The sequence below is a fragment of the Ursus arctos genome, unplaced genomic scaffold (genome assembly GCF_023065955.2).
Source record: "Ursus arctos isolate Adak ecotype North America unplaced genomic scaffold, UrsArc2.0 scaffold_23, whole genome shotgun sequence".
Lineage (NCBI taxonomy): Eukaryota > Metazoa > Chordata > Mammalia > Carnivora > Ursidae > Ursus > Ursus arctos.
This window is the reverse complement of record NW_026622908.1, coordinates 40,042,110-40,053,367: the sequence shown is the minus strand read 5'-3', so window position 1 is coordinate 40,053,367 and position 11,258 is coordinate 40,042,110. Positions and strand designations below refer to the sequence as shown.

The 11,258-nt window shown below is 51.4% G+C and overlaps 1 protein-coding gene across 1 annotated transcript; it reads left to right on the top strand.

Annotated features, from left to right (window-relative positions):
* The first annotated feature begins 2,160 nt into the window (after positions 1 to 2,160).
* LOC125282572 (phospholipase A and acyltransferase 5-like) lies at positions 2,161 to 10,529 on the top strand. The gene is made up of 3 exons (XM_057317606.1): positions 2,161 to 2,581; positions 5,437 to 5,545; positions 7,799 to 10,529. Exons 1-3 carry the CDS (start codon positions 2,453 to 2,455, stop codon positions 8,128 to 8,130), a joined length of 570 nt encoding a protein of 189 aa, XP_057173589.1. The 5' UTR covers positions 2,161 to 2,452; the 3' UTR covers positions 8,131 to 10,529.
* Positions 10,530 to 11,258: the final 729 nt, after the last annotated feature.

The following is an 11,258-nucleotide window of genomic DNA, read 5'->3' as shown; positions in this document are numbered from 1 at the left end:
AGCGCCCTCTCCATTCCCTCCCCCGTGCGCACGGCGCCCGCGCGCCCCCGCCGTTTGCTGCGCGCCCCGGGTTCCCAGCCAGGCGCCCCTCCGCCCTAGGCAGAGCCTCATTGCGCCTCGCCAGCGCCCTCCACCGCCCCCCCGGCTCCGCTAGCCCCAGGCAGAGCCGACTGGGCCCGGTCAGGCGCGGAGCCGCAGCAGCGGGATGGGCCTCACCCCGGCCGCCAGCGGGGAGAGCAGGCACCGCCTCTCTCGCTTCTCCCGGCCCCGCCCCGGCCCCGCCCCTCGAGCCCCAGGTAAGCGGCCTGGGGACAGGCCACCAGCCCCAGGCGGTTCAGCTGTGCCCCTTAGGCCCGGCCACAGGAACCGGGCTCCTCCCCACCGAACCGCGGCGCCGCGGCCTGCAGGCCTTACTGGGGGGGGGGGGGTTCTCAGGTCCAGCGGGCCGTCGGACCCCCGGAAAAGGCACCAGAGTTGCCTTCAAGGCTTCTTCTCCTAGCTCCGTGTCGGTCCTGCCAATGCCCCTTAACCGGAATGAGCACATACTGGGGAATGACCTTCTGTTGGTAATTCAATCAAAGCGAGCCAGGCGTCCAGTGTCTCTCTCGGGGATCCAGCCTCCGACTCTACTTCGGGTGGAAGTGGAAGCAGAGGTGGCCGCTCCCCAGCAGACCTGACCGTGGCTCTAGGGCTCTGAGGCCTCAGAAGCTCCTGCGCTCAGGTTTAGCCCCCAGATTTCTGGGATCTCACCTCATCCTCTCCCAGTTTCATCCGTGGGAGTTCCAAAGTCTCTCCTTCCCAGGGGAACGGAGCCCTCTCCAGCACCTAGTCCCACCATCCCCCTCCTTTACCCCCAAACTGGTGGAGTGCTGACCAGGCCAGGCAGGGTTCTGGACTGGAGCTCTGAGCCCACCTTCACAGAGACGTCAAGGTGCTGGCTCTGACTCTCCCTTCACAGATCTGGCTCCCTATAGGAGGCAGCTGTGGTTTAAACAGCATCTTCTTCCCATCCCCCAACCCCCTAGAAGAACCATCTCAAGCGTTGGTCCAGCTCTCTCCCAAGGAGCCACGGCAGGGAGCCTCAGAGCTGAGCAGAAGCATCCAGGAGGGGTAAGAGTCTCGCTGTGGAAGGACTGGGTCTTAGGGAGGGGAAGCCTTTGAAGAACCAACTCTGATGGCAGTTATATAAAGCAAATCCTGAGGGGTTTCCATAGGAACCAGCCTACACCACCCCCCAACCAGTGAAGGGAAGGCTGGTGTGCTCCAGACAGCAGATTACCACCAGGCCTGGGGCCCACTGATGAGACCTGCCTGGTAGCAGTTTCTAGCCCCAAGACCTCCAGAACCCTGAGAACTGGCTCTTTCCACGTGGCCACTCGGTCTCACTAATGAATGCTGTGATCTTGCAAATTTCCTCAATTTACTTTCATTAAACACACAGTTTGCTTCTTTTTAAAATTTCAAGGGTCTGAATGTTCCCCCAAAGAGCTATACGCCACCCCCATACACTGTACTTTGGAAGAGGTAAAGCGTGGGGGAAAGGCAAAGAAAATGCCAGTTTTGGTTGGTAATGTACTAGACGTGTGTGCCCGCTCTCTCCTTTACCCCCTCGACAACTCTGCGAGACAAATGCTCTCATCTCTATTTCATAGATAATCGAACTGGTGTTCAGACACATTCATTTACTAGCTCAAGCTTGGGCAGCAAGGATCAGAGCCAGGGTTCAAACCCAGCTCTTTTTTTTTTAAGATTTTATTTTATTTTTTAAGTAATCTCCACATCCAACGTGGGGCTTGAACTCACAACCCCGAGATCAAGAGTCACAGACTCTAGCACTCTACTGACTGAGCCAGCCAGGAGCCCCAAACCCAGGCCTTTGTGACCCCAATATATTTCACTGTACTATCCCAAAGCATATTCCTGCCTTTGGTTTCAGTCCTCTGCTAACAACGTTTTGGTTCAAGGGACAAAATATACGGATTTCTCTCACGATACTTGCAGTTATAGTATTGAGGCTTAATGCGATTTCTCAGAAATATGGAACTAGTTGTTGGAAGAAACAGCTCAAGCGTTTAAGGGGCTTGCCTCTCCCAGGAGGATGGGCAGAGAGAAGGGAGGAAGCAGAGGCCAGCTGCATTTCATTAGAAGCCATTACGTACCGTTACCAGTTTTGTAAAGCTATGTGCAAGTCACTTTCATAAACATGGAAGAAAGATGATCAGCTATTTAAAAAACCCTGAAAGCTGCTCACTGCTCTCATTAGCAGTTTAACACTCCTCGGAAAAGCAGTCAACGGTGATTACTTTGTGAGGCTGCTAATGGCGCGGTTCCGGAAACAAGCTTCAGGGAAGATGTTTCCTAGGGTCTCGAAATTGAAAGAGCTCTGAAAATCACAGATCTGAAGTAACGCAGAATTTCCAGTAATTGTGAAGTAGTGTTACTTGTTGATTCTATGATCACAAAATTCATTAGGGAGAAGCCGGTAGTGAACTTGGAGACCACACCCAAGCAGAAAAGAGCGGAGTGGAATTCAGCCCCGAAGCCTGAGAGTGCTGGGACCTTAACAAAGCAAGCCGCGGAGGTGAGCGTCCCAAGAGCTCTTAGCCACATCTTTACTGCGACTTCTCTGCAGACTGTGTTGTACTTTATTTAGACTGTGTGGCAGGTGGAAGTGCATACTGATTTGGGATGTTGGTTGTGCCTTAAAATTTTTTTAAAACAGCTTTGTTGAACCCTGATGAGCTTGACTGGAGCGTAACTCCAGAGCTACAACTGACATTCGATAAAATGCAACATGGTTAGAATATATGCTTGGCTAGGTTTGGTATAGTATGTGCGAATCCGTGAAACCATCACCGCAATCAAGATGGTGAACATCTCCGTAACTCCCAAAACGTTGTTTCCCTTTGTAAATCCCGCCTCTTCTCGCCCCCATCCCCGGGCAGCACCTGGTCTGCTTTTTGTCACTATACATTAATTTGCATTTTCTAGAGATTTATGTCAATGGGATCATATCTTCTGTGCTCTTTTTGTCCGTCTCCTTTCACATAATTTCATGTAATTATTTGAAGTTATATCCATATTGCTGCATGTGATTAATAGTTCATTCTGTTTTATTACTGAGTAGTATTCCATTGTATGGATACACTATTGTTTATCCATTCACCTGTCGATGGCCATTTGGGCTGTTCCCAGTTTTTGGCTATCACAAATAAAACTGCTGTGAACATCAGTGTGCAAGTCTTTGTATGGACATATGTTGTCTTTTCTCTTGGGTGAATAGCTAGCAATGAAATGGCTAGATCATATGGTAGATGTATTTTTTAAATATTCTATTTATTTATTTGGAGAGAGAGAGAGAGTGATGGGGAGGAGCACGGGGAGAGAGAGAATCTCAAGCAGTCTCCCTTGCTGAGCACAGAGCCCTGATGGGCTCAGTCTCACGACCCTGAGATCATGACCTGAGCCAAAGGCAGATGCTTAACTGACTGAGCCACCCAGGCGCCCCCCATACGGTAGTTGTATTTTTCAGCTACTGTTTTCCAAACTGGTTGTGCCAGTTTACATTCCCACCAGCAGAGTGTGAAAGTTCCAGTTCCTCCACACCCTCATCGGCATTTGGTATGGCTAGTCTCTTTAATTGTAGCTATCCTCATGGGCCTGTAGGGATCTCATTGTGGTTTTAATCTGCATTTCCCCAATGACTAACGATGTTGAACATCTTCCATATGTATCTTCCTTGGTGAAGTGTCCAAATCTTTTTGCCCATTTTTTCCCTTGGTTTCTTCAGAAATTCTGTGTGCGAGCCCTTCATCAGATACGTGTTTGCAGTATTCTCCCTCAGTCTGTGGCTTGTGTTTTCACTCTCTTAACAATATCTTCTGAAGAACAAAATTTTTAAATTTTGATGAAGTACAATGGAGGGTGGTGATGGTTACACAAATTTTGTAAATTGCATCTCAGAAAAGAAACAGGTAGAAAGCCCCCTTGTACTTCTGTGAATTTCTGCCAGGCAAAGGGCTGTCCTCCACCAGGGAAATAGAGCTGGGAACTGGGAGGCGAGATGCAGCTTTGAGCAAATTAGACTAAAGCTGGCATATTGTGCTTAAGTGACAAAGCCGCTGTCAAGCTGATGGGTGGGTGGGGCGGTGTGATGGGCTCCCTCGGGCTCCCCAGGCTCTGATTGCCCAGCTCGCCTTCTCAGGAGTTATCAGTGAGCAGGACTTCTGCCCAGGACCCCTCCTGGACACCCTTAGGGACAGTTTGGGAGGGATGCATATTTACAGAAGGAGGGGATAGGAGAGTTCTTTTTCTTCTTCTTTCTCTTTTTCTTTCTTCTTCTTCTTTTTTTTTTTAGTTTGGATTTGCAATTGCAAAGCTCTGGGATTTCTTTTCTTTGTTTGTTTTTATTATGGTAAGATCACTTAACATGAGATTTAACTTCTTAATAAATTTTTAAGTGTACAATACTATATTGTGCACACACACACACTGTCTCCTCCCCAGGCTTCTTTGAAGAGACAGAGTATCAGCATTCTGGGTCCAGCCAAGAGATAGAAATTAGATTAAACAGGGGGAATCTACTTCCAGTAGATTAAACAGGAGGAAGTTTACTATAAAGAATTGTTAAACTGTGTATGAGTAACTACAAGAAATGAAGAACCTCGATATGGCCTCCCAGGGCTGAGGGACAATACTCAGGGAAGGACAGGCTTGGAAGGACTTCACACCTCCTTAGAGGGGAGAGCAGAGAAGTTTGGTTTGCCCAGGCTGGGGTGGCATTGTAACTCCTGGGCAAGTACAAACTTTTGGAGTGTAGGCCGGGGGCGGGGGTGTTGTCAGCAGGTGGTTTGAGCACACAGAGGAGGGGGGACCCCTCTGGACCACACGTGGTCCACATGGGAGACGTGCAGAGGGAATCAAGACACAAGCAGGCGCTGGAGGCGTCGGCACTGCTTTCTCTGTCAAAGGGCTCAGAAAGGTTATTATTGGAGGGTTCTGGCTCAGGCAGAGCTCCACCAGAAGTCCTCACACCCCCACTACTCACCATCGCCCTCCCCATCCCCTGCCCCAAGCCAGACTGCAGGGGAACCCTCTCCTCTTGCAATGCTTAACGACGCGCTCATTTTCAAGGAGAAAAGCTTAAAAGAGTTCGGGCACATTTCACGGAGCTTAGCTGGACGGTGCATTTGGAGCCCAGTGGCAGTACGTCGATAGGTGGCACAGTTAGCCTCTGTGGCTTTAATAACTCCAGTGACAGTGTGTGTGGGGGGTCTTTGGTCTTGCCTGGGAAGGAAGCGTCTGGCAGCCTGGATTTCTAGAAAGTGATGAAACCCAGTGTCTTCAGGCCGAGCTGTAGCTAATCCCCAAACAGGGTCTCCGGAGCTCCGGGGCCACGTGCGGTTTCTTTATGTTATCTTATTTCTCCCGTCACAGGGCAAACCCAGACCCAGACCCGGAGACCTGATTGAGATTTTTCGAATCGGCTATGAGCACTGGGCCATCTACGTGGAAGATGACTGCGTGGTCCATCTGGCAGCCCCGAGTAAGGGTGGATACTCTATTGACATATTGGTATTGATAGTGAAGTTAGCGGAGTAAGACGTGCATGAGCTCTTGTTTCTCAGCTGCTTCCCTTCATTAACAAGCACACACGCAACGCGTTCCCGGCCCTTAGTCGACTGGGTGACGGAGCTCGATCTCTGTCTGCCAAACATACCGAGTGTCCAGCGCCAAGGGAGAGGCAATGCACAAGGTGGCCCCGTGTTCGCTGAGCCTCCGTATCCTTCCTCTTATTTCGGAGGCTTCCCCAGGAGGGGTGCAGATGCCTCCATGTTCCGATGGCCCCCAAATGCGGCTCCCGGCTTCCTGATGGCTTGGGCACGTCCTCCCTGGCTCATCTCCCTGCTCTTTCTGCCTGTCCCAGGCTGCTCCCGCCTCAGCGTGGACACAACCTTCCTTTCATTCCTCAAGGTTGCCTAACACAAGGCTGAGATCCAACTGGTGGCTAGTTAAAATTTAGTGGAGATTTGATGGGAGAACGGGGTGATGGTAGAAGATAGAACAGGAGACACAGTGAGTCACAGGAGTCTCCTCATTCGAAGGGACTGGGAGGCGCTGGGAGAAGGGGAGGCTGGGGGACACCACTGCTTATGGTCTGATGCCTTTTCAATGTTGTATCCTGTGTGAGTACTGCCCACTCAGGATGACCCTGACAAAGGGCACTGAGACCAAAGGCCCTCACCCCCGGGCTCCATCCTCCTCCTTGGGCTCCCCCACCACCCGGGCTCTCACCTGCAGGGAGCCCCTCCCCCTTGCCCCGCCTACATGCTGAGAAGGTAAAAAGTGCTCCATGTCACCTCCACATCCCCTAAGTCCAGGAGCCTCCCTCTTGTATAACCAAGGAGGTCGCTAACTCTTATGTCCCCACCCTCCCCATCAGATCTTTCTCTAAAAATGAATTCTGTTCCTGAAAGCTGAATTGCCCGCTGCAAGCTTTCCTAAAATCAGCAGATATTCTTCAAGTACGTAAGAAGAGGACAAGGGACATTTTTTGTTCTCGGTCGACTTTTGCAGGGGAAGGTACACGCATTTGCCTATCCATATGGTCAGAGCAGAAAAACGGTCTTGGTTTTATATTACGACGGCCCTGGCTTTGGGCGGGTTCTTCACCCTCTCTGAACATCTGTCTCCTCTAGGGACTGAATATGACAATATAGTTCCTCTCAAATCGTTCTTTTTTCAAATCTGTGGAACCTGTTTTTGAATCCCAATATCTGAGTGGGGAGAAAGGCAGTGTGGCTCTGGGCGGAAGCTGAGTGGGTGGCACCCAGGGCCCTGTCTGCGTGGCGTCCCCTGTGCCCAGCCGAGGCTGCAGAGGGAGGCAGGTCACAGAGCCCCATGCTAGCCCCGCAGCCAGGAGCGACGCTCACACGTAAGGGTGCTTAGCACACGTTTGTGAAAATTACTGAAGTCTGGTTAGTAAAGCAAGACTCAAGTCCTAGGACTTGGTCAGGTCCGTATACTACGAATGGAATCTGGGGTCCCACTGTAAGGTACTTCTAGAGTTTTATGAGGAAGATCGCTGACAATGGGGCGTGCAGTGCAGGGCAGAAGTCTCCTGGGAAAGGTGGTTCCGGGCAGCCACACACATCTGGGTGGTTCAGTCGGTTAAGCGTCTGCCTTTAGTTCAGGTCATGATCTCAGGGTCCTGGGATCGAGCCCGACATCGGGCTCCCTGCTCAGCAGGGAGCCTGCTTCTCCCTCTCCCTCTGTAGCTCCCCCTGCTTGTGCTCTCTCTGACACTCTCTCTCTCAAATAAATAAATAAATAAATAAATAAATAAATAAATCTTAAAAAGAAAACAAAAAAAGAAAGTGAAAAGACAAGCCGCAGAATACAAAATGCATTTGTAAACACAGATCTGACACGGTTCTACTACCCAGAATATGTAAAGAATTCTTACAATTCAATAATAAAGAGACAAATAACCCAATTTTTAAAACAGGAGAAGGATCTGAATAGAAATTTCTCCATAGCCAATAAGCACTTGAAAAGATGCTCAACATCATCGGTCATTAAAAAAAAAAAAGGCTGAGAGGCAGGCTGATATCCAGGCGACAGGTGTCTTCCTGGGGGCAACTCACCCCATCCAGCTCCCTATCCTCGGCCACGCCTTTGATAGAAGCTGACGCCGAGCCCTCGGAGGCAAGCAGCTGGACCCGCATCTTAGAGCGAGCCAGGGCTCTGCCCCGCTGTCCCTCGCAGCTTTCCAGCCTCTGCTCATCTTGGGCTCTAGGTGAGGAATTCGAGGCCGGCAGCATCACTTCCGTCTTCAGCAACCGCGCCGTCGTGAAGTACAGTCGTCTGGAGGACGTGCTGCACGGCTGCTCCTGGAAGGTCAACAACAAGCTGGACGGGACGTACCTGCCGCTGCCCGTGGACCAGATCCTCCAGCGCACAAAAGAGATGGTCAACAAGATAGTGCAGTACAGCCTGATCGAGGGGAACTGTGAGCACTTTGTCAATGGCCTCAGATACGGTGTGCCCAGGAGCCAGCAGGTAGGGCGCCTTTTGCTGGGACGGTGGCTTCTGGCTGAGCCGTCTTGGGGCTCGTCATCGCATCAGTGATCAGAACGGTGGTCAGTGGTTTCATGCTCTTTGTGGTGCTGGTGGGCTTCCACTTCGGCAGGACCCGATGGGTCTATTAGGCCGTGGAGGAGCGCAAAGGCTCCGGGCTGCAGAGCTAGGACCCTGGGGGTCCCGGCTTGGCGATGGGTGTCCTTGGTCAGACCGTTTTATTTCTGAGCTGTTTGTTCTCTTACAAAACAGGGATAAAGTGAGGTTTTCAGCTACCTGTGGCCCACAGACATGTTTTGCTTGGACAAATAGTGTTGTTTTTTTTAATTTGTATTACTTGCCAACATTTAAAAACATAGAAATTTTATGTAGAAAGATCTGGATTGACAGCCTTTCTAGAACAACTCATTGATCAGGCCATCAGGCCCCTGTTCCTGTTTGGTGACACCCCGTGGGGCCGAGCAGTGGCTGCTTCTTTAGATGGGGCGTGTGCGGGTTGGCGTGCCACCTGCCAGCCTCGCCCACCTTACCTGCCTGGTCCGGGCTGCATTCGGGCTCGTGACCCCCCACCACCCAGGGCGGGGATAACCCGGTGAGGCACAGTCTGTGCGTTCAAGAGCTTTGGACAATAGCTCTAAATACGTGTGACGACTTGAGCAGCCCTCATTCCTATTTGATCCTTACTAAAACCCCATGAGAGGAGGGGGGGGTGTATTTATTATCCCCTTTTTAATAGATTGAGAAATGATGAGTTAAAGGAGGAACATCATTTTTCTGCTTTTTTTCTGTGGTTCTTATGTTCTCTGGGGTCGCTGGGCTCAAATCCCAACGCTGGTCTCTCTGCTATTGCCGAGTGGGTGCGAGCAGGTCACGCACCCCTCCCCCTCCACTCTCTGCACCTTCCTCCTTTATATTCTGTCCTCTCCCGGCCTGTCCTCCATTCTGCGGAGGCCTGGCTCCAGTGCGGGAGGCTTGGAGGCTCTGGTGTAAGGGCTCTCCCGTCCCACGAGCATTTGTACATGACAAGAGGCCCCAGGGACCAAATGGATGATAAGGGGCCTTCTACGGAGGAGACACGAATTCCTACCGTGACTTTGTCCAAGCGAGCTCTCCTCCTTGGCTCTCAGATTCCCTGTGTGTAGAGTGACGACCTCAGTGGCTGAGCCGCTCTGAGGTCCTTTGCCTCTGAGCCCTACACGAGAGGCAGACACCTGGCCTGAGGGAGGAAGGGGGCGAGGAGCTATGGATGCCCCCGGGGGGACAGGGAGTGCATCTGCCTGGGATGTCCCTCTCGGGCCATCCTGACTTCTCTAGGTCCCTTGCAGCTCTAGGATCTTTGGTAATGGAGGCTAGCACAGGTGGCTTCCTCCTCCAGGCAGGCCGGTTGCTGAAGGGGAGTGGTGCGGTAGGGGCAGGGCAGGGCACAAGCCTGGGGTCACCCCTGAGAGTCCTGTGAACCGGTCTGCTTTGCAGGTAGAGCACGTGCTGATGGAAGGCGCCAAGGCCGCGGGCGCGGTCATCTCCGCCGTTGTGGAGAGCATAAGGCCCAAGCCCGTAACTGCCTGAAGGCTCTCGGACTCCCAGCGGAGGAAGAAATGCTGCCATCCGCAAGGACCATGTGCCTCCTTGCCTCCCCTTGCCTTCTCTCTCCATAGCCCGACTCGAGAAAACTGTGAGCTTCTGGAAGAATCTAGAATGTATCCAATTACCCCTCCAGAAATACATCCAATATATGTGATCACAGATCCGTGGACTCTCAGGGTGAGAAGAAGTGAATATTTATTAGTACGTAACCGTGAGAGGCCAGGCACCGTGCTAGGCCTTTGGCAGGCTCGTTATCTCCCTCCCTGTGGGAAGGGCCTTGCTCGTTTCTCAGGCTGACTCTGGTCTGTGATGTTTGAATCCCACCTAAGCCATCCGGGAAACCTCTGCTGGAACATTCCCAGGAACGGAGAGCTCTTTTTCAGAAGTTCTTGTTCTTGAACTCGAATGTCTCCGGCTTTTTTGCATTTGCGCGAACCCTGCTCTTTCTGACCCGCAGCGCTGTGCGGGGGAGGAGACTTGACGGAAACTCAGTACTTGCTATTCAAGGCCATCTGGGCTTAATCCAAAATCCCAAATCCCACGCCGGCCTCACTCCTTGTTGCTTAACACCCTCTGCTTTAAAGTATAATCAACATTTACTTGGCTTTTCTACCTTAGAATCATCAGAAGATTTGAAACTGGTATTTTCACTGATTTCAGACGAGTATTTAAAATAATTTCCTCAGTGGACTTCTGTGCTCATGAGGGAGAGGAAGGAGCAATTTTTGGGTGTTGACCGCTGTTGGCCTGACGGCAGATCTAGAATTATGACCAGGGATGGTTGGTGCCCGTTGAGAGCTGAAGGCATCTGGGAAGGGACTCTCAGAATGGCTAGGAACCGGGGCGCCTGGGTGGCTCGGTCGTTAAGCATCTGCCATCAGCTCAGGTCATGATCTCGGGGTCCTGGGATTGAGCCCCACATCGGGCTCCCTGCTATGCGGGGAGTCTGCTTCTCCCTCTGCTTCTGCTGCCCCCCCCACTTGTGCGTGCGCGCTCTCTCTGTCAAATAAACAAGTAAAATCTTAAAAAAAAAAAAAAAAAAAAAAAAAGAATGGCTAGGAACAAGCACAGGATGGAGAGCCCAGAGCATTTCACACGAGATCTGTTAGGATCGCCCATGAGCCTTTCTCCTATTTGGACAAAGCAGACCCGCAGTGAAACTCTTCCATTACCGCCCCCCCCCCCCCGATTCTTTTCTTAGCATCTGAACTTGGCTGCATCCTCCTATTCTCTAGGCGCTGGAGTCTGGGTGTGTGTCTCTGTCTTCCATCTGCCCTTCCCAATGGCCTCTCTCTCTGCTTTGCATGGCTGTTCCGGGGGGTTGGTAGGCAGAGCATATGCCCTCATTTCTGTGGATTGTGATGAGGATAAAGCCCTTATTACCCTGAGTCCCTCCAATCATCTCCTCCCCGCCCCCCAGAATCCGCTGAGTTCCCGATGCCACTTCCTTCAGCTCCTCCTTTGTTATGGTCCAGGTGGAGACTTCCTTGGAAGTAAAACCCAACCACCAGGAATGTATGTTTTATAAAGTATGTTCCTCTTAGTTTTTTTTTTTTTTTAAGATTTCATTCATTTATTTGACAAAGAGAGACAGT

Coding starts and splice junctions, on each gene's coding strand:
- LOC125282572 (XM_057317606.1), top strand. CDS start 2,453: ATGATCACAAAATTCATTAGGGAGAAGCCGGTAGTGAACTTGGAGACC. Junction 2,582..5,436: donor TAACAAAGCAAGCCGCGGAG/GTGAGCGTCCCA, acceptor CTCCCGTCACAG/GGCAAACCCAGACCCAGACC. Junction 5,546..7,798: donor GGTCCATCTGGCAGCCCCGA/GTAAGGGTGGAT, acceptor CTTGGGCTCTAG/GTGAGGAATTCGAGGCCGGC.